Below are 20,871 nucleotides of genomic sequence, written 5' to 3'. Positions count from 1 at the left end.
GATGTTTCAATTTTAGAAGTGCTGAGAACCGCAATGCAGCAGTCGCATGGTATAACTCGCGGCCAGTTATTAAGCTCCCGTGAGCCTAGCGGGATTCAGGCCTCACATGGGACTGAGATACATTGTGGTTATAACCAAAGTTTCCTAAGTTTGCCATTTTCTAACTGCTGTTGGTTGCACTATTGTTTGATTCTTGTTGTTTACTGTTGTGGATGGGGTTGGATGGGGGAGGGGAGGAAGGGGTGGGTGACTGTATGCATGGTGGTGACACTTCTGGTGTTGAATGTATGGGTAAAGGGAGGATGGAGGGGGGGGATGGGGTGGGGGGAAGGGACATGGGGTGGGATGGTGGGGTTCTTTGCTTATGCTTGAACTAAAGTCCATAGTATGGAGACAGTCAGTGGGGTGGAGCGCAGCATATGTCACAATTTTCCATGGGAGGCTCAGTTGGGAGAGCCCCCATGTTAATGCTCAGATATTACTGAATATGCTCAATCTTGCTAGAGTACATGGCTGCTCATATTGGTACTAGAGTCTTATCTTGGAACGTATGCGGAATTAATTCTCCCATTAAGAGATCTACAATTCTCAGTTACTTGAAAAAAAAGATGGTTGATATCACCCTTTTACAGGAAACCCATCTGACGGATGTAGAACACATGAAGCTCTGTAAGGGATGGGTGGGTGATGTATACTTTGCATCTGGTTCGACTAAATCAGCAGGGGTGGCAATTCTGTTTGGCAAGCAATTGCCATTTCAGGTTCTAAAAGAGATTAAAGACCCCTGAGGACAATATCTCCTATTAGTCACTCAGATATATAACTGTCAGTTGGTAATTTGTAATGTGTATGCCCCTAACAATTATACCCCCATTTTCTTTCGGGATCTTCAGTGTCTTCTATTGCCATATCTTGATGATTTCATAATCTTAGGTGGTGATTTTAATGCTATTCAAGATTTAAAATTGGATAAATCTAGAGTCACTAATCAGGACTCTGGGGCGAGTAGGGGATTCCAACATCTAGAGAAGTCCTTACACCTAGTGGACGCATGGAGAGTGCTTCACTCCACTGAGCATGAGTTCACACATCTTTCCCGCACACATGACACGTGGTCAGTACACATCAGTTTTCATGCCTCGGCAACACCAGCATAGGGGAGATACCACTATCCGATCACGCACCCATATGGATAGACCTTCTGCTCTCGCCCACTGAGGCCCCTACTCATATCTGGCAGTACCCCTATTATTTAGCAGACAACCCTCAGTTCCAAACATACTTACGATCCAAGTGGAAGGATTTTTTGAGCCTCAACAGGGATCTGAAGACCAACCCAATTCTCTTTTGGTACACCGCAAAGGTGGTACTCAGAGGAAATATTATCTCTTACATAGCTTATCGACGTAAAATTATAGATAAGCGGCTCCTTGCCTTAAGCAATCAATTGAAATCTGCAAGGGATCATTTGAACCACTCTAGGCACCCTGCAGATAGAGATAGTTATAGGACCTTACAAGGAGCTATTAATTCCCTTCTTCATCAAAGGGCTAAAAAGAGTCTCCTATATTACCAGTTTTGCATTTATCAATATGGGAATAAAGCCGGGAAGCTAATGAATAATTTGCTTAAAATGACACACCGCTCACGTTACATTGTGGCCATTAAAACACTTGATGGACACATAGTCACGGACACTAAAGTGATTCTTTCGCAATTTCACACATTTTTCTCTACTCTTTATACCTCCGAGGGCTGGGATTCAGAGGCTTGAGAAATGTTCTGTACAAAACTTCCCCTGCCTAGTCTCACGTTGGCGCAAAAAACATGACTCAATAGACCACTGACAGGTGAGGAGGTGCAGGCAGCTATCCATCAGGCAAAACGGTTTAAGACCCCTGGGCCGGATGGGTATACTGCTGAGTTCTATAAATGTTTACAAGATTTGGTAGGACCGGTGTTGACCCAGACTTTTACAGAATTAATTGCTGCAGGGGAATATCCTACACATGTTAATATGGCCCATGTGACCCTTATCACTAAACCTGGTAAAGATGCCTCTTCCCCGGTCTCATATAGGCCGATTTCGCTCCTCAACGCTGATCAAAAGCTTCTGGCAAAAATTCTGGCAGACCGTCTAGCGGAGGTGATTCCGATCCTGATCGGCCACAATCAGGTGGGCTTTGTACGCCAGCGTTATGCACTTGCTAATATTTGTAAACTTCTGGCGGCCCAGGAAATGAGTCAATAAATGAATTGTCCATATCTTTTGATCAGCTTTGATGCAGAGAAAGCATTCGATAGAGTGGAATGGAATTATCTCTTCTATACATTGAAAATGTTGGGAATTGATGGTATGTTTCATTATGCAATCCAGCTTTTGTACAGTACTCCTATGGCAGCTGTTACAGCAAATGGATCGCAATCTGAGGTGTTTTCCATTTCCCGAGGTACCCGGCAAGGGTGACCACTGTACCACTCCTGTTTGTCCTACAACTGGAACCCTTTCTTGTATCTATTTTACACACCCCCACAGTGAGAGGTATTCGGCTACACTCGGAGGTGTTCAAATACGCGGCATTTGCCAATGATATCATGGAATTTTTGACGAACCCTCACTGCTCACTCGCTGCCCTCATGCACTTACTTACGGAGTTTGGGCAGTTCTCGGGCCTCTGGCTTAATTTGACCAAGTCCGAGGCACTGGCCTTCCCGGACTTTCTTAAAGAACGCTGGCCTGGACCCTTTCCACTACAGTGGGTTGATGGATTCTTTCGATACCTAGGGGTTTATATCTCTAACTTGCCTTCTCAATTATATGTGATAAATGTAACCCCCCTTCTCCAATGCTCCATAGAGATGCTCCGTACTTGGCAAAAGCTGCCTCTCTCACTCAGTGGCAGCAAAAGCTGCCTGCCTCACTTGTATAAGAGGCTGTTACTGCCTAAATGGTTATACCTGCTCCAGCGTCTTCTGCTTTGGCTTAGTCGTACGGACCTGCAAAAGTTGGACAAGGAATTGCGGTGTTTTCTTTGGAATGCCAGTAAGCCCAGGATCTCATTGGTAGGGCTTCGAGAGCAGTGGGGAGAGGTAGGATTGGGTGTCCCCGACTTAAGACTGTATAATTTGGCTGGGAACCTTCGTATACTCCAGGACTGGATAGAGGAGAGGTCCCATTATATACAAGCCCAGACTGAGCAAGCCATAATGGCTCCACTATCCTTAACATATGTTATGTAGGCTCCGTCCGCCGCCCTCGCCCCCTTTCTTATCCACTCTCCCTCTATCCGACCCCTCCGCCAAGCTTGGCGGGCAGCGACCAAGTTACTGAAGATACCTCACTTGTGTGCCTACTTGCTGCCCATTCAAGGGAATGGTGATTTCAGTCCGGGTTCCCACACCACCAGGTTTCACTGGTGGAGATCTGCTGGCATCAAATACTTGGACCACCTGCTGGATAGTGAGGGACATATGTTGTCATGGTCAGAATTGAGACCCCAATATGGCCTGGGAACAAATCAAATCTTCTGTTATTTACAAGTTCGGCATTATATCCAGTCGTTGCCTGTGGCCTCTAGATCCTCTAAAGTCTTTCACTCTCTAGACAAGTTATTTATGTTTGACCATCCACAGTCCCCTACTCTTTCTCAGTATTATAAACAGCTTCGACGCCTAGTCAGACAGGAGCCATATGCTATTTTAGTAGATCGTTGGAATAGAGATGGGGTGTTTATGCTTACTGTACCAGTTATCCGAGCCTGTTTTCGACAAGTGTCCCAACTCACAGTAAACATGTATTATCGTGAAATGCAACTCAAATTTTTGAGGCATGCCTATGTGTCTGCTCAGATTGCTTGCCGTGCAGGCCTCTCTGTGTCGGCTGTTTGTACTAAATGCCATAGGGTGATTGGTACCATGTCTCACTCCTTTTGGGCATGTCCCCCCATCCGAAGGTTTTGGGGTCACATCGCCACTTACCTTATAGCATTACTGAAGATTTCTTTCCCTATAACCCCCTTGGTTTTTCTCTTTGACTCCAGTCCCTGCCTTTCAATGAAAAGGGGCCCTCGCCTACTTTTCTTGAAAGCTTGTTTGGTTGGAAAGAAAGTAATTTTGTTACACTGGTGGACTGCTGACAATCCTTCCTTTTGGACTTGGTGTAACCACCTTCACCACATGATGCGCATGGATGATCTGTGTTCTCGAGCGTCACCTCAGCTACGTCGAACGTTTCTGGAAATCTGGGATCCTTATTTACAAGCCTTGCCACATCACTCCTGCAGCTTGATACTCAATGACTGAAAGTGCCGGCTGCCCCACTTGTTTAATACCTGTATATTGTCTGTCTAGACTGTACGAAGGACTTATTGACATGCGAGGGGGGGGGGAAGGGGAAGTGGGTTGGATGGGAGTTCTGAACTTTTTTTTTTTCTTGGCTCCGACTTTGTGTTTTTTCTGGCGGGGGTTCAGAGCTCCAACTCCCCCAGACCACAGAAAAGTTTATCTGGCTAACTTTAGAACAGCCCTATGGGCTGACCAGAATTAGCCAGATTAGTTATCTCTAAATATCAGAGTTAACTGGATAGTTTATCCAACTAACTCAATTCCTCCCAGTTATGCTCCCAGAACTCTACTAACTTATCCAGCTAAATTTTAGCTGGCTAACTTATTATCCAGCTAGAATTTAGACGGATCAGTGCCAAAATCTTCATTTAGCCAGACAAATTCTGAGTTATCTGGCTAAATGCTTCCCTGATTTCAGCTCTAAGCTCTTTTTTTATAAAATGGGCTCTTAAAATGGAAAACGAAATGAAATAAAATGAAATTTTGTTCGCATTTTTTTGTTTCACTTTGAAACAACACACAATAATACAGTTTATTTTGTTGATGTTTTCATTTCATTTCAAAAGGAAAGCACATCCCTAATATTCTGCAAGCTAGATGTGTTGGACCTTATTTAATAAAGATTATTGCTATTGGCACGGAGCAGCCTTTTTAAATAAAGCCCTTCATTTTCAGTTGTAATCAGTCTCTATCTAGAGTCTGGATTGTTTCTGCATATTCTCTGGACTTGTTAACCTATTGGAGAGGGGCACCATTAAATGCAGAATTTAAGTAGATTTTGCATATTGGGCAATTTTCCAATAGTCTATATAGTTTTATAGTATGCATATGCTTTTAGAGAGCACACTCTATGTAATTTCTCAAAGAAGAACAACTGCCCGAGTCATGCCTCTTTGAGAATTAGCACAAATTATGCCATGGGGTGAAATTTAAAACTGTTGCTTGTACTAAGAGGCCCATATACAAGGCATTATCACTCATCCACAAAGCCCTCTACAATCCAGAAATGAATTGGCTCTCTAACTCTTTACAATTTCATACTTCTAACACTCCAACTAGAAATCCATACATAGCCACTTTGCAAACCACCTCACCAAAAATATTTAAATATGCATCTACTAAAGCCCGTGCCCTCTCCCTAGCTGGCCCCATGTTATGGAACTCCATGCCTACTGAATTACATCTTGAACTGTCCCCTAAGATATTCAAACAAAAACTCAAGACATGGTTATTCACTCAAGCCTACACATGATCCCTACATGCTCCTCTTTAGCCTTCTTCGACCCATCCCCTCATTCATAATAAACATTATCTTTTATGTGTCGCCTCTCTCACCCTCATTTGTTCTACCCTTGTAATCCTAGATATTCCTGTATATAATAGCTTTTCCGGTATATAATCGCTACTCGGCTTTATTGATGCCTTTTACTTCACTCTCGTGCCTTTTCTAAGACTCAACGCCATTTATAGCCTCGCATTTCCAATTCTTACTCTTTCACTCCTCCCGCCCAACCCCCTCAGATTTCTCCGTCAATTTAAGTTATTATTGTTACCTTTAAGTTTTGCCTTAAGTTATACCTTGTTACTATCTTTAGTTGTTTTATGTACTGGCTATACCTAGATACTATTATGTACTTAAGTTATACCTTGTTACTATCATCAGCTGTTTCATGTACTCGTTTTCAACTATTATTATCTTGTTTTATGTATAATGCTACGGCGTATGTTATGTAGTTCTCTGTACACCAACGTGATCTCTCTGATGAGTGGTGGTATATAAAAACCAATAAATAAATAAATAAATAAATATACGCATGTACCTGGTCCGCGCATGAGCAACACATATTCAAAAACCCGCAAATCATGCCCCTATATGTGAGTGCTCAAGCAAAAAAAAAAAAAAGTTGTAGATTGGGGCAGGGCATGTTTTTTTTCAGCAGGGCCAACAGTTACGCTTGTAATTCTGTATTTTAAACCCATAGCATGCAGTGGGCTGTTAGCTATGAATGTTTCCTTCTGCTCTTGATGAGGTACAAGTCTTCATAAGTCTCTGTTTAGATCTAAATCGACTGGGTGAGGGGTCTGGGTCAACTGGGGGGACTGCAGGCTGAAGAACCAGAAGGGATATGGATGACCTCGAGATGAACTGGGCAAACTGGTGGACTAATGGGTAAAACTGGAAATGTCCTTCACGCGAGCATGTTTTAAAATCCACTTACCTATGTGTGTTAAAGCCAACAAAGTCCTAAGAAAGATATGCAAAATATGTTTTCTCAAGTAACCACTTAAAATTAGGAGCACGCATACGTGCAGTAGGTGTATTTTAAATCGTATGTGTGTAAATGCATGCATGATTCTAAATCCCAGCGTATGTTCGCTCACGCACTCATATGTGTGTGTATGGGCGTTCACGCACTTGTTTGAAAATTACTGTCATAGGAAGGGTAATTTTTAAAGGGACTTCTGTGAGCAAAACAGTGTTTTACATGCAGATATGGCCTTTTACTAAATTGCCTGCCTGATACATGGGTCAATTTACTCATTTATGTCATGTATGCATGTAAATATAGCCAGACTGTACAGAGGTTTTCTCAGGGGTAGGGATGGGAAGAGGTTTGTACTGATGTACATAATTTAGAAAATTCAAACATACGCATGTAAATTTTCCTGAAAATATGTATATGAACCAAAAAAAAAAAACAGGCACGTGTATGCAGGTACATTTGGTGGGATAGTTTTCAGAGCGGCCTTATACTCGTTATATCTACTTTGAAAATTGATGTAACGTACGTGCAGATTTCCCATGTAATATAGAGATGAAGTTACAAAATTACTCCCTTCAAGCACCTGTGTACTTTGCATGTGTTATTTTGTGCAGTGGACTGAGAAGGGTAAAATAACACATTTACTTTTGAAAATATCCTATATGCTCACTATTTTCCTCTCCTGACCTAAGCCTGACCAAGGAAATGGACCTCTTGCAATCCAAATATAAGAATGCATGCTGTGGGGGGCCAGTGCAGACTTTTCGCTAAGCTGAGTAGGGAACTTTTCAGATGGGCTATCTGGGCACATTAATCCATTTTAATTTGACTAGATTGTTTTGATGATTGTCCTCATATTGTACTAGTTTACGCTATATAGCATGGATTTTGAGCAATTTTCAGTGAGTGTGCTTGGCTGCACACTCTGAATTATGCATCCAAGATAAAATGGTGACTCTGATGGTGAGACAGTGAAGTAAAAAATCCTTGTACATTATTTATTCTATTAATTTAAATTGTTAATGTCCAACATAAATTTACCTTGTCGGGTTTCATTATATCTGCTGTCATGATCACTATTTTTTAGGTCATTTGTAGTAAACCAAAGCTTTTCAATAACAGAAGTCTTAACTTTGGTGCAAACTCATTTTTGCTGTAACAAAATCTTACTGAACTACTTGCACACGTGGCAGACCAGTAAATTAATTTTCTCTTGCTGGCTCAGTCTCTTCCTTAATTGAACTCTGCGTTAGTTAATGCTGCAAACACATTTTCGTGAACAAAAGGACAGCACTGGAATCAATTTTAGAGAGAAAACAGGAGGTTCTGTTGTAAGTGTGTGCAGTCTAAAGCTGAAACTTCTTATAAAGAAGAAAAAACAGAGCTAGGACCATGATCCAAGAGGACTGGGAGCAATCTGGATATTTTTCAATGGACTTCGCCTGCTGTACTGATAAACATTATGTTTTAAATGAAACACTTTGTTCTAAAATAAAAGGCTAGATGCACTAAATATGCTTTTCATATATTACAAACCAGGAAAAACCTTAGTACACCCAAAATCTCTCCTCAAGATCCAGAAATCAGCTCATCTGTGAAAAATAAACATCTTAGGTACCTTTCTTTGTTTGTTTTATATATCTTTATTCTTTTTTGAATGCCTAAAGTGGAAGGCCAATACTATATTTGGATGTTACATCCTGGGGGGAATTGATTCTTTATTTTTAATAAAATATGAAATAAAATCTGGGCCCTGTTACTTTTTTCAATAGTATTTCTAAAGATTAGGTGAGGAAGAAAATAGTAGGCACTAGAGATGTGAATCGTGTGCCAGATCGTCTTAACGATCAGATTCAGCTGGGGGGGGGGGGGGGGGGGGGGGGGAATCTGATCGTTAAGATATGTGAATTGGAATCGTTTCCGATTCCAATTCACATCGCTAATTTTTTTTTTTAGGGAGGCCCGCGCCGCTAAAAAAAAAACCCACCCGACCCTTTAAATCAACCCCCCTTAGCCTCCCCCACCCTCCCGACCCCCCCAAAACATTTTAACATTACCTGGTGGTCCAGGGGGGCCTCGGGGGACGATTTCCCATTCCCAGGCATCAGCTGTGCTAAAAAAAAATGGCGCCGATGCCCCTTTGCCCTTACCATGTGACAGGATATCCGTGCCATTGGCTGGCCCCGTCACATGGTAGGAGCACTGGATGGCCGGCGCCATCTTTAAAGATGGCGCCGGCCATCTTTACTCATCAGCCCCTATCTATAATACCTTACTCTATAAATACTTTACTCATCACCCCCTATCTATAATAGGGGCTGATGAGTAATGATGGCCGGCGCCATCTTTAAAGATGGCGCCGGCCATCCAGTGCTCCTACCATGTGACAGGGGCCGGCCAATGGCACGGATACCCTGTCACATGGTAAGGGCAAAGGGGCATCGGCGCCATTTTTTTTTAGCGCAGCTGATGCCTGGGAATGGGAAATCGTCCCCCGAGGCCCCCCTGGACCACCAGGTAATGTTAAAAGGTTTTGGGGGGGTCGGGAGGGTGGGGGAGGCTAAGGGAGGCTAAGGGGGGTCGATTTAAAGGGTCAGGTGGGTTGTTTTTTTGTCGGGCCATCGGCGCCATTTTAATTAGTGGCAGCCAAAATGGCGCCAATGGCCCAAGAGCGGGAGATCGCGCCGGAACCCCCCCCCCATTGGACCACCAGGTAATTTAACATTTTGGGGGGGTTCGGGAGGGTGGGGGAGAGTAAGGAATTGGTTTTAAAGGGTTGGGGTGGGTTTAGGGGTTGTTTTGGTGTGCCGGTTTTCCCGCCCTCCCCCAAATAATTCCCGTGCCCTATTTAATGATTTAGGATGATTTATGACGATAAATCGGGGGAATTTGTATTGTATCGTGCACTCTGACGATTTAGGACAATTTTAAAATTATCTGACGATAATTTTAATCGTTCAAAAACGATTCACATCCCTAGTAGGCACCTCGAATCTGTTGTACAGTTTTGGTCTCTGTATTTTAAGAGGAATATCAACGTTCTATTAAAGTACAAAGGCATGTTAATTAGTGAGAAAAGAACATTTACCACAGGGGAAATTCCAGAGTGCCTGTGACTGTTAAGAACTTGAAGTACTTGATACTGAGAGTAGGATTACTTTTAATAACCAGAAAATCAATAAATGGGCAATCACTGAGTTTTAAAACTTAAGGATTTTGTTCATGGGCAGAAAATCAGAAGCTCTTCATAGTGAACTAGGCTTTTAGACTATAAGCAACAATGCTTTTCCAGAGACAGAATTTCCCCTCATGTCAGTCCAGTTGTAATTAACCTTTTCTTAAATATTTTGTTTTTCCGTTTTCAGGGTTCATTATTTTACCACAAATACAGTTAATCCTGTCAGAGACGAGGATGTAGAGAAGGAGCGAATACGGGTTTTGGGTGGAAAAACTGCTAACGATACACTTCTGCTTTATAACCTCGAGAAATGCTACAGGCGTCTCAACAAGAGGAGCACCGCTGTGAATGGCATTACCTTGGGGATACCCAGGGGAGAAGTAAGAATGAATTTAATTTAAATCATAGAATAGGCTACTGGTTTCATGAGAAAAGGTAGGGTTTAAGGGATGAGCTTTGAATGGTATGCAGGTGTGTGTCTAAGGTTAGGGCTGTTCAGCTTGGAGAAGATATGGCTGAGGGGGGATATGATAGAGGTAACTAGAGTTATTCATTCTGCACAGGGCAGATTTCACCCATAGGAATCTACTGTAGGGATGTGAATCGTGTCCTCGATCGTCTTAACGATCGATTTCGGCTGGGAGGGGGAGGGAATCGTATTGTTGCCGTTTGGGGGGGTAAAATATCGTGAAAAATCGTGAAAAATCGTTAAAAAATCGAAAAATCGAAAAATCGAAAAACCGGCACATTAAAACCCCCTAAAACCCACCCCCGACCCTTTAAATTAAATCCCCCACCCTCCCGAACCCCCCCACAAATAACTTAAATAACCTGCGGGTCCAGCGGCGGTCCGGAACGGCAGCGGTCCGGAACGGGCTCCTGCTCCTGCATCTTGTCGTCTTCGGCCGGCGCCATTTTGGAAAATGGCGCCGGCCATAGACGAAAAAGATTGGACGGCAGGAGGTCCTTCCGGACCCCCGCTGGACTTTTGGCAAGTCTCGTGGGGGTCAGGAGGCCCCCACAAGCTGGCCAAAAGTTCCTGGAGGTCCAGCGGGGGTCAGGGAGCGATTTCCCGCCGCGAATCGTTTTCGTACGGAAAATGGCGCCGGCAGGAGATCGACTGCAGGAGGTCGTTCAGCGAGGCGCCGGAACCCTCGCTGAACGACCTCCTGCAGTCGATCTCCTGCCGGCGCCATTTTCCGTACGAAAACGATTCGCGGCGGGAAATCGCTCCCTGACCCCCGCTGGACCTCCAGGAACTTTGGCCAGCTTGTGGGGGGCCTCCTGACCCCCACGAGACTTGCCAAAAGTCCAGCGGGGGTCCGGAAGGACCTCCTGCCGTCCAATCTTTTTCGTCTATGGCCGCCGCCATTTTTCGGCGCCATTTTGGAAAATGGCGCCGGCCGAAGACGACAAGATGCAGGAGCAGGAGCCCGTTCCGGACCGCTGCCGTTCCGGACCGCCGCTGGACCCGCAGGTTATTTAAGTTATTTGGGGGGGTTCGGGAGGGTGGGGGATTTAATTTAAAGGGTCGGGGGTGGGTTTTAGGGGGTTTTAGTGTGCCGGCTCACGATTCTAACGATTTATAACGATAAATCGTTAGAATCTGTATTGTATTGTGTTCCATAACGGTTTAAGACGATATTAAAATTATCGGACGATAATTTTAATCGTCCTAAAACGATTCACATCCCTAGAATCTAGTTGGCTAACAACTTAGTCAGTTAGAGCCCTTTAAAATGTGCTTTTACAACATGTATGTTTCCTGTGTCTGTGTTTGAAACATATCCAAACAAATGAGCATCTAAATTATTCATTTAAGGTGCCTCACGAACTTATTATTTGTCTTTCCTGGAAATATAAAAAATGCAAGATCATGCTCCTTTTAATTATGATTCAGCTGTAACTGTAATAAATAAATGTTATCACAGCATGCCACAGGTTTGGTGCAAAACACACAGCCACCATATTACTAAAAGTAAATGCAACACAACCTATGCTATAGAACAGTGATTCTCACTGTTTTCTATAGCATATATATAACATAGCATATATATAACATGACTATAGCATATATATAACATGACGTCACCCTGACTCAACTCCTGGGCCTCTCTCTAGTTACCCTATCGCTTCTCAATTCCCAATCCCTCACAAAAAAATCTCATATCCTCAATGACTACCTCCTAGACTCTCAACCTTCGATCTGCACTATCACGGAAACATGGTTGAAAAACACAGACACTGCCTTAATTAACCAATTGTCACTACAAATATATGACATATTCTCCATACCCAGACAAAAGAAAAGAGGAGGAGGAATTCTGCTAGCTGCAAAAAAAGAACTGAGAATATCTCATCAACCAGTGATCTCAACGACCAAACTAGAAATTGGGCTATTCAAATCGAACATGCTACAAATCTGTCTTATATATGCCCCACCTGGGCTCCTAGAGTCTGACCCCTCCCCACTCATCGAAATCGTCGCCAAACACATCAACACAGACGCCCCGGCCATCATCTTAGGGGACTTCAACATACGTGTTGACTCCCCATCTCCTACCCCCAACTGTGAAGCCCTCCTATCCTCTCTCCAAGCCATGGGCTTCAAGCAAATTATAAATAAACCCACCCACACTGGCCACACTCTGGAACTCATTTTCATAAATGAACCCATCTTGCCCAATACCCCTCCCACCTGTACCCCCATCCCCTGGTCAGATCACTCATTGATCATTACAGAACTATCAATAAAGAGAAAACAGACTCCCTGCATTCCCAAATCAACAATATGGTTCAGAAAACCATGCTCAATGGATGACCTTAGCTCAAACCTGGCCAAGGACCTACCCAACCTAGATCTCACCAACGCTGATACTGCTATGACATCATGGCTAAACATCACTCTCTCAGTAGCAAACACAATCTGCCCTCTAACTTCTAAAATAATCAACCCAGCTCTTTCAAATAAGAAACCTTGGTTCTCTACAACACTAAAAAATCTCAAACAAGACCTACGTCACAAAGAGCAACGATGATGCAAAGATCCCTCACCCTCCCTTCTAGCCAATTATAAAACCTCTATGAGCATCTACAGGACCACCCTACTACGCACAAAGAGAGATTTATACGCCAAAAGAATACATAGCTTCATGTACGATCCAAAAACACTATTTTCTTATGTATCAGCCCTCACTACACCAGTCACACCATCTATCCCAGAAGAAGAAGCGCAAAACAAATCCACAGAACTGGCTCTATTCTTTGAGAAGAAAATTCACAACCTACTAGCACCACTGAATAATGCAAACACCCAACCTCCACCCATCTACAAACCATCCCCCTCCACACATAAACCGCTTCTAGAATCATTTGAACCCACATCTTCCCTGGAAATTGAATCTTTAATCAAGAAAATGAAGCCATCGTCACATCCATACGATCAAATACCCACCAAACTCCTGCTTACAATCCCAAACACCATAACCAAACCACTAGCTGACATCATAAATTGTTCCCTGACACAAGGATACGTTCCAGACTCTCTTAAAACTGCCTCTCTAAAACCTTTACTAAAGAAACCTAATCTGGATCCAACCAACCCTGCAAACTTTCGCCCCATAGCAAACCTTCCCTTTATCGCCAAACTAATGGAAAAACTAATCAATAACCAACTCACAGACTACTTAGACTCCTACAACATTCTCTTTACGTCGCAATATGGTTTCCGTAAACACTTAAACATGGAAACGCTCCTACTATCTTTAACTGACAACATCCTAATGGGCCTAGACAAAGGCCAATCCTACCTTCTGGCCCTTCTCGACATCTCAGCAGCGTTCGACACGGTAAACCATGCAATTCTCATCAACCGCCTAATGGAAATTGGCATCACAGGCTTGGCACTCAAATGGTTCAAATCATTCCTTAATAATAGGAAATACAAGGTGAGAATAAATGATAAAGAATCCCAACCCATACACTCCAACCACGGCGTCCCACAAGGATCCTCGCTATCTCCCACTCTGTTTAATATTTATCTGTTACCACTATGCCAGCATCTAGAGAGCCTCAACCTAACTCATTTTGTATATGCGGACGATGTCCAGATATTAATCCCTGTCTCGGATCCCACCTCTAGCTCCCTACACTTCTGGAATAACTGCCTCAGCTCCATCAATAGTCTACTCTCAAATCTCAAGCTTGTTCTTAACACCTCTAAAACAGAACTTCTATTCATCTCTCCTAAAGTCAACAACCCCCTTACTCTCCATCTCTCACCATTTGTAAACCACGTGAGAGATCTAGGAGCCATGCTTGACTCCAGAATGAACCTAAAAAAATTCATTAATACCACCACCAGGGAATGCTTCCACAAGCTTCACGTCCTGAAAAAATAAAACTTCTACTTCACTTTCAAGACTACCGGTCAGTACTACAAGCCATACTATTTTCAAAGATAGACTACTGTAACGCGCTCCTACTTGGACTTCCAGCCGCCTCAACGAAACCACTACAGATGCTGCAAAATGCTGCAGCAAGGATCCTTACTAACTCTCGGCGCAAAGACCACATCACACCAATACTAAAAAACCTACACTGGCTACCTATAAACCACAGAATAATGTTCAAGACCTTAACCATCATCCATAAAAACATATATCACCGATCTACCCTACAACTCAAAATACCTCTTGAACTTCAGGTGTCCACAAGACCGATCAGATCAGCTTACAATGTATCGCTCCATGCCCCCTCTAATAAATCCACTAATCACACTTCCATCCAGAAACGAACCTTGTCAACGGCCGGACCGTATTATTGGAATCTTCTCCCCCCGGAACTTCGACAGGAACAATGCCCGTTTTCCTTCAGAAAGAAACTAAAAACGTGGCTGTTCACCCAAGCCTTCCCTTAATGGACATCATACTAACAGCACAGCTATGCAATCCTTTCCCACTTATCCCCCCCCTGCTCCTCCCTCATTCATGACTGCAGAGTTATAGATCTAAAGACTTATTTATTGTTTAAGCTTGCTACATTCGTTCCTATGTGAAACTTCGTTATGTTAAAACTTAGTTATTTATATCTTATTATGTTAATCATATGCTTTTGCTCGCTACTCTCCCACTCTGTAAACCCCCTGTTCACTGTAACTTTATCTTCATAGTTAATTGGTTACCCCTTGTTTCAATGTAAACCGGTACGATAATACACTAGTCTTGAGTATCGGTATATCAAAAAGTATTTAAATAAATAAATAAATAAAAAATAAATTCTCAACCCTGTCCTCGGGACATTCCTAGCCAGTCAGATTTTCTGGCTATCCCCAATGAATATGCAAGAGTTAGATTTGCATGCAATGGAGGCTGCATGGAAATCTATCTTATGCATATTTATTGTAGATATGAAAGTAGGTGTGTCTTAAGGACTGGGTTGAGAAGCACTGCTAAAGAAAATACAACACAAGTTCAGATTTCCTTATTTTCCCAAAACAATTTAATTAACAGCTCTGTATATTTTAGATAGATAGTAAGGATGTGTTGAGGCAAAATTTTTGTTTTGGTTTGTTTATACATTTTGTAGATCACCTCCATTCGATTCATTAGTTTAAAAAAATTGTTTATTTGTTTCATTTGTATTTGTTGTTGTTGTTTGTTTCCCATTAAAGTCAATGGGGGAATCAATGCAGCATATTTTGAGCTTCAAAATTGGGGTTTTCTAATCAATTCTATTGAAACTTGTGGGTAGACAACATCAGAAGGGGAAGAGAACTCCAAGGTATCAAAACTATGGCAAAGTGGTAACAAAAGTGATATGAATAGCCTAAGGCACCGTAAAGAGATAAAAAAATTACCAGCAATGGCAGGAAGTCTCCAAAACACCATCAGAGGAGCAGAGCAGCATAAGACTGCCAAGAACACCCCAAGATTTCAAAAGGAAGGCACTGTTATCAGTGCATGAAACCACAAAAGCAGCACAAAAAAGGGCAAAGCGGCACCAAGAGTGGCATGAACTTCTTAAGGCACCATGAACATAAGAAGATAAGAACATAAGAAAATGCCATACTGGGTCAGACCAAGGGTCCATCAAGCCCAGCATCCTGTTTCCAACAGTGGCCAATCCAGACCATAAAAACCTGGCAAGTACCCAAAAATTAAGTTTATTCCATGTTATCATTACTAATGGCAGTGGCTATTCTCTAAGTGAACTTAATAGCAGGTAATGGACGTCTCCTCCAAGAAATTATCCAATCCTTTTTTAAACACAGCTATACTAACTGCACCTACCACATCCTCTAGCAACAAATTCCAGAGTTTAATTGTGCTTGAGTAAAAAAGAACTTTCTCCAATTAGTTTTAAATGTGCCCCATGCTAACTTCATGGAGTGCCCCCTAGTCTTTCTATTATCCGAAAGAGTAAATAACCGATTCACATCTACCCATTCTAGACCTCTCATGATTTTAAACACCTCTATCATATCCCCCCCTCAGCCGTCTCTTCTCCAAGCTGACAAGTCCTAACCTCTTTAGTCTTTCCTCATAGGGGAGCTGTTCCATTCCCCTTATCATTTTGGTCGCCCTTCTCTGTACCTTCTCCATCACAATTATATCTTTTTTGAGATGCGGCGATCAGAATTGTACACAGTATTCAAGGTGCAGTCTCACCATGGAGCGATACAGAGGTATTATGATATTTTCCGTTTTATTCACCATTCCCTTTCTTATAATTCCCAACATTCTGTTTTCTTTTTTGACTGCCGCAGCACACTGAACCGACGATTTCAATGTGTTATCCACTATGATGCCTAGATCTCTTTCTTGGGTTGTAGCACCAAATATGGAACCCAACACTGTGTAATTATAGCATGGGTTATTTTTCCCTATATGCATCACCTTGCACTTGTCCACATTAAACTTCATCTGCCATTTGGATGCCCAATGTTCCAGTCTCACAAGGTCTTCCTGCAATTTATCACAATCCGCTTGTGATTTAACTACTCTGAATAATTTTGTGTCATCTGCAAATTTGATTATCTCACTCGTCGTATTTCTTTCCAGATCATTTATAAATATATTGAAAAGTAAGGGTCCCAATACAGATCCCTGAGGTACTCCACTGTCCACTCCCTTCCACTGAGAAAATTGTCCATTTAATCCTACTCTCTGTTTCCTGTCTTTTAGCCAGTTTGCAATCCACAAAAGGACATCACCACCTATCCCATGACTCTTTACTTTTCCTAGAAGCCTCTTATGAGGAACTTTGTCAAACGCCTTCTGAAAATCCAATTATACTACATCTCAGTACTCACATATACACATGTTTTTTCTCTCTCACTTATATAGGCTCTTAATTACACATTTACACACATGCTGTCTATCTTTTCACGCTTACACACACACAGGCTTTCAATCACACACATACATGCTGTCTTTTTCTCTCACACACAGACTCTCATTCACATGCTTACAAACATGTCCTCTCTTTCTCTCATTTACACACAGGCTCTCAATCACATACTCACATGCTCCCTCACCTAAATCAGCTCTCAATCACACACAGACACACATGGTCTCTCTCTCTCATTTAAACACAGGCTCTCAATCACATACTCACATGCTCCATCACCTAAACCAGCTCTCAATCACACACAGACACACATGATCTCTCTCTTACTTATACACACAGGCTCTTAATCATACATACACATGATTTCTCTCACACACAAAGGATCTCAATCATACACACATACTCTTTCACACAAACAGGTTTTCAATCACAAACTTACACATACAGGTTCCCAATGGTAAACTTACATTCATGCTCTCTCTCTCTCACAGGCAGGCTCTCAATCACAGACATACTCTCTTTCACATGTACAGGCTCTCAATCATTCACATACATGCAATCTCTCACTCTCTCATACACACACACAGGGCCCCGCAGCCCGGAAGAGGAAGTGGAGAGTATCGGGTGAGTGCGCGGCAAGAAGAGGCCACGCTAGTGCACTCGGCATCGGCCCGAAGAAAAGAAGACTGCAGCGCGGCTCGAAGGAAAATGTTCAACCGCGGCCGATGGGACTCCGCCTCCGCGAGGGCTGAAAATGAAGAGGTTAGCGTTGGGAGGAGGCTGCTGCTGCCGCGAGTTCCCGGGGTGGGGGTGGGGGAGAGAGAGAGTGAATGAGCTCCTCACAAACACACTCCATGCAACTCTCACAACACATACATCTCACATCCCGCCTCCCTCCTCTCCTCCCCCTTCCCCACACACAAACAGGAGAGAGAAGAGGAGAGATTGCAGGGTAAAATGAGTGCACACACACATGCATGCACACACACCGTGGGGGATAAGAAGGGGAGGGGAGAAAGTGCAGAGCGTTTTCTATCGCCCCTCCTCACTGGGGCCAGCAGATCGTCAGTCATCCACTCCTTGATTTTTGTCATGCAGGTGGGTAGCTTATCCATCGCCAATGGAACTGTTGTAAGAATGGAAATGAAAAACTGTGTCATCTGCATGCAAACTAAAAGACACACCTAGATCAGATGGAACTGTGCAGAGGAGGGCAAGGTGAATATTGATGAGAGTAAAGAAAAGGGAGGATGCCTGGGGAACACCTGTGCTCGAGTGGTATGTTTTGAAAGAGGAATTGCCAGTGAGCACTTGGAAAAAATGATTAGAAAGAAAGAAGGTAAACCAGGAGTGAACGGTGGAGAAATGCCCAGTGACTTCAGACGGTCCAGCAAAAGAGTATGACTGAGAGTAGCAAAAGCTGATGATATATCTAAAAGAATGAGAAAATTACTGATACCAGAGTCAAAGCCCTGCCGAATAGCTCTGAAACTGGAAAGTAAAAGGGATTCTGTATTATATTGCGGGCAAAAGCCAAATTGATTATAATGGATGAAATTATACTCCTCCAGATAGTCCTGCAACTGAGTATGGACCACTTTCTCTAATATTTGTGTCAAGTGATAGGGAGGAGATTGGCCAATAGTTAAAGGGATCTACAAAATCTAAGTTGGCTTTTCTTCAGTAAGGGGCGGACCTCAGCTGTTTTTAACAAAGAAGGTACCATACCTTCCAGAAGAGATATATTCACACCCACTCGTGTCCTGCTTGTTCCTAAAATAAGAGCACCAAGATAAAATACAGTAACCTACCTAAGGACGGTTTCCATTCCACTGCCTGGTCCTAAAAGGTTAAGCCTTTCCTCCATAGAAAGAATCTACTCCTTGGGACTTGGCAAAATTGGGAAAGTAGCAGGGGAAGAGTGCTCCAATGGAAATTCTTTTGTGTGCCCTTGGAAACTATGCAAATCTATGAAATTTACTGTTGGAAATACCGAGATCAAATCGGTTTTAAGGAGGCTGAAGAGGACATTTAAAGCAGATAGTGGTTATTAAGTCTATACAAAAAATTTTACTTTAATAAAAGTAGGTATTAATTTTAAGACCAAGATGGCCGCCGTGCTGTGTGGACGTGGAGGCAGCAGCTCCTGACCTGCGGAAAGTTTCTTCGCTTTTTCTATAATTTCTTTGTACGTCTTACCTTTGATAAACATGCCGCCCACAAAAAGAAAAGCTCGTTTACGAGAGGGCTTGCCCATTACCGATGACACTCGACAGCCGAGTATAGTAGCTGCCTTCAATAAGACGCAATCGAGAAACCCTGGAGGTGAAGTCACTGGAGCCGGTAAGGAGCAATTGCCAGGCTCCCTGACTTTAGAAACAACTTTGAGCCCGGGGGCTCCAACAACGCCTGATCCTCCTGCGGTTGGAGAGGAGTTTTTGTTTGAAGATCTGCTCACTCCTGGTTTGCAGAGAAGAGCAGAGGAAATATCTGTTTCTTCGGAGAGCCCGGTGTTACAGGGCTCCAGCAACCGAGGAGAGGAAGTAATACAATGCATAGACCATCGAGAAGAAAGCGCAACGGAGGTAGGAAATGAGAATGGGACTTTTTTGCTAACTTGCTCTACTCCTACTCTAGCACCTTCCCTGGGAGAAATCAGGAATATACTCATTTCAATGCAAAAATCTATAAACGCTTTGACTTTGTCGGTACAAGAGGCTATTACGAAATCTCAAAAAATGGAGAAGAATGAAAATTTGGAAAAACGCTTTACTCAGATGGGTAAAGATGGAAAATATGGAAAAGATTCAAGTAAATTTAATTACATCAGAGAAAATGCAAGAGAGTAAAATGGAGGTATATGAAAACCAGATGAAAAGGGCAAACTTGAGAAAATTAAATTTCCCAAAAACTAGGATGATGTCATCAAAAGATCTCTTTACAAGTTATTTATTAAATATTTTAAAATATTCTCAAGATAATTTGCCAGCATTATCGAGGATTTATTATCTGCCACAACGCATTTCAACTGATAATAAGAGTAACCAGCAAGTAAGTCAGCAAGAAGATTTGAATTCAGACCTAAACTTAACTGAGTTTCTGGAGAAATCTTTTGAATCAGACATAAATACTAGAGTGACACTTTTGATTCAATTCTCAAGTTTAACTGACAGAGACAAAGTGTTAAGATTACCGTATATTTTAGATTCCAAAAATTAAAATGCTACGGTCAACCGGTACAGATTTTTCCAGATATTGCTAAAAGCTCGCAATTGAAAAGAAAAAAGTTTCTTGCTATGAGGGAAGAAGCTACTGAGCGTGGAGCAAAGTATTTCCTGTGTTTTTCCTGTAGATGCATATTAACCTTTAAGGATTCAAAATATGTTTTCAATGAACCGGAGCAATTGCGTTTATATGTAGATTCCCATTCTCAAACCTAAAGAAACTCCGTATAGTAGTTGGTTATAAATGACTGGTGTTACTCACAGCACGGTTAAATTTGGTGTACATTTAGTATAATATAATTCTTAGTAGCATTGCTCTAGTTACCTATTGGTCTCCCCAAGATTTCTTAGGGATTTATTCAATATGACTACAGATTTATGGTAAAAATTATTTATGTTTTGAATGATAATAATAATATATGATAATTTCCTTCTGTAGTACTCATATTGTAATTTGTTTTCTTGTAATAATGTTTAAAAAAAATTCAATAAAATATAAATTAAAAAAAAG

The 20,871-nt window shown here is 42.3% G+C and overlaps 1 protein-coding gene across 1 annotated transcript in view; it reads left to right on the top strand.

Annotated features, from left to right (window-relative positions):
• ABCA13 (ATP binding cassette subfamily A member 13) overlaps window positions 1-20,871 on the top strand; it is a 929,477-nt gene that overhangs the window by 750,333 nt on the left and 158,273 nt on the right. The window contains exon 48 of the mRNA XM_029587089.1: window positions 9,974-10,166. Within this exon, the coding sequence (XP_029442949.1) occupies window positions 9,974-10,166 (193 nt within the window). The remainder of the gene's footprint in view (window positions 1-9,973; window positions 10,167-20,871) is intronic.

Source organism: Rhinatrema bivittatum, chromosome 2 (assembly GCF_901001135.1).
Source record: "Rhinatrema bivittatum chromosome 2, aRhiBiv1.1, whole genome shotgun sequence".
NCBI classification, from domain to species: domain Eukaryota; kingdom Metazoa; phylum Chordata; class Amphibia; order Gymnophiona; family Rhinatrematidae; genus Rhinatrema; species Rhinatrema bivittatum.
Note: the sequence above shows the minus strand (reverse complement) of the source record. Positions and strands in the feature narration are given on the sequence as shown.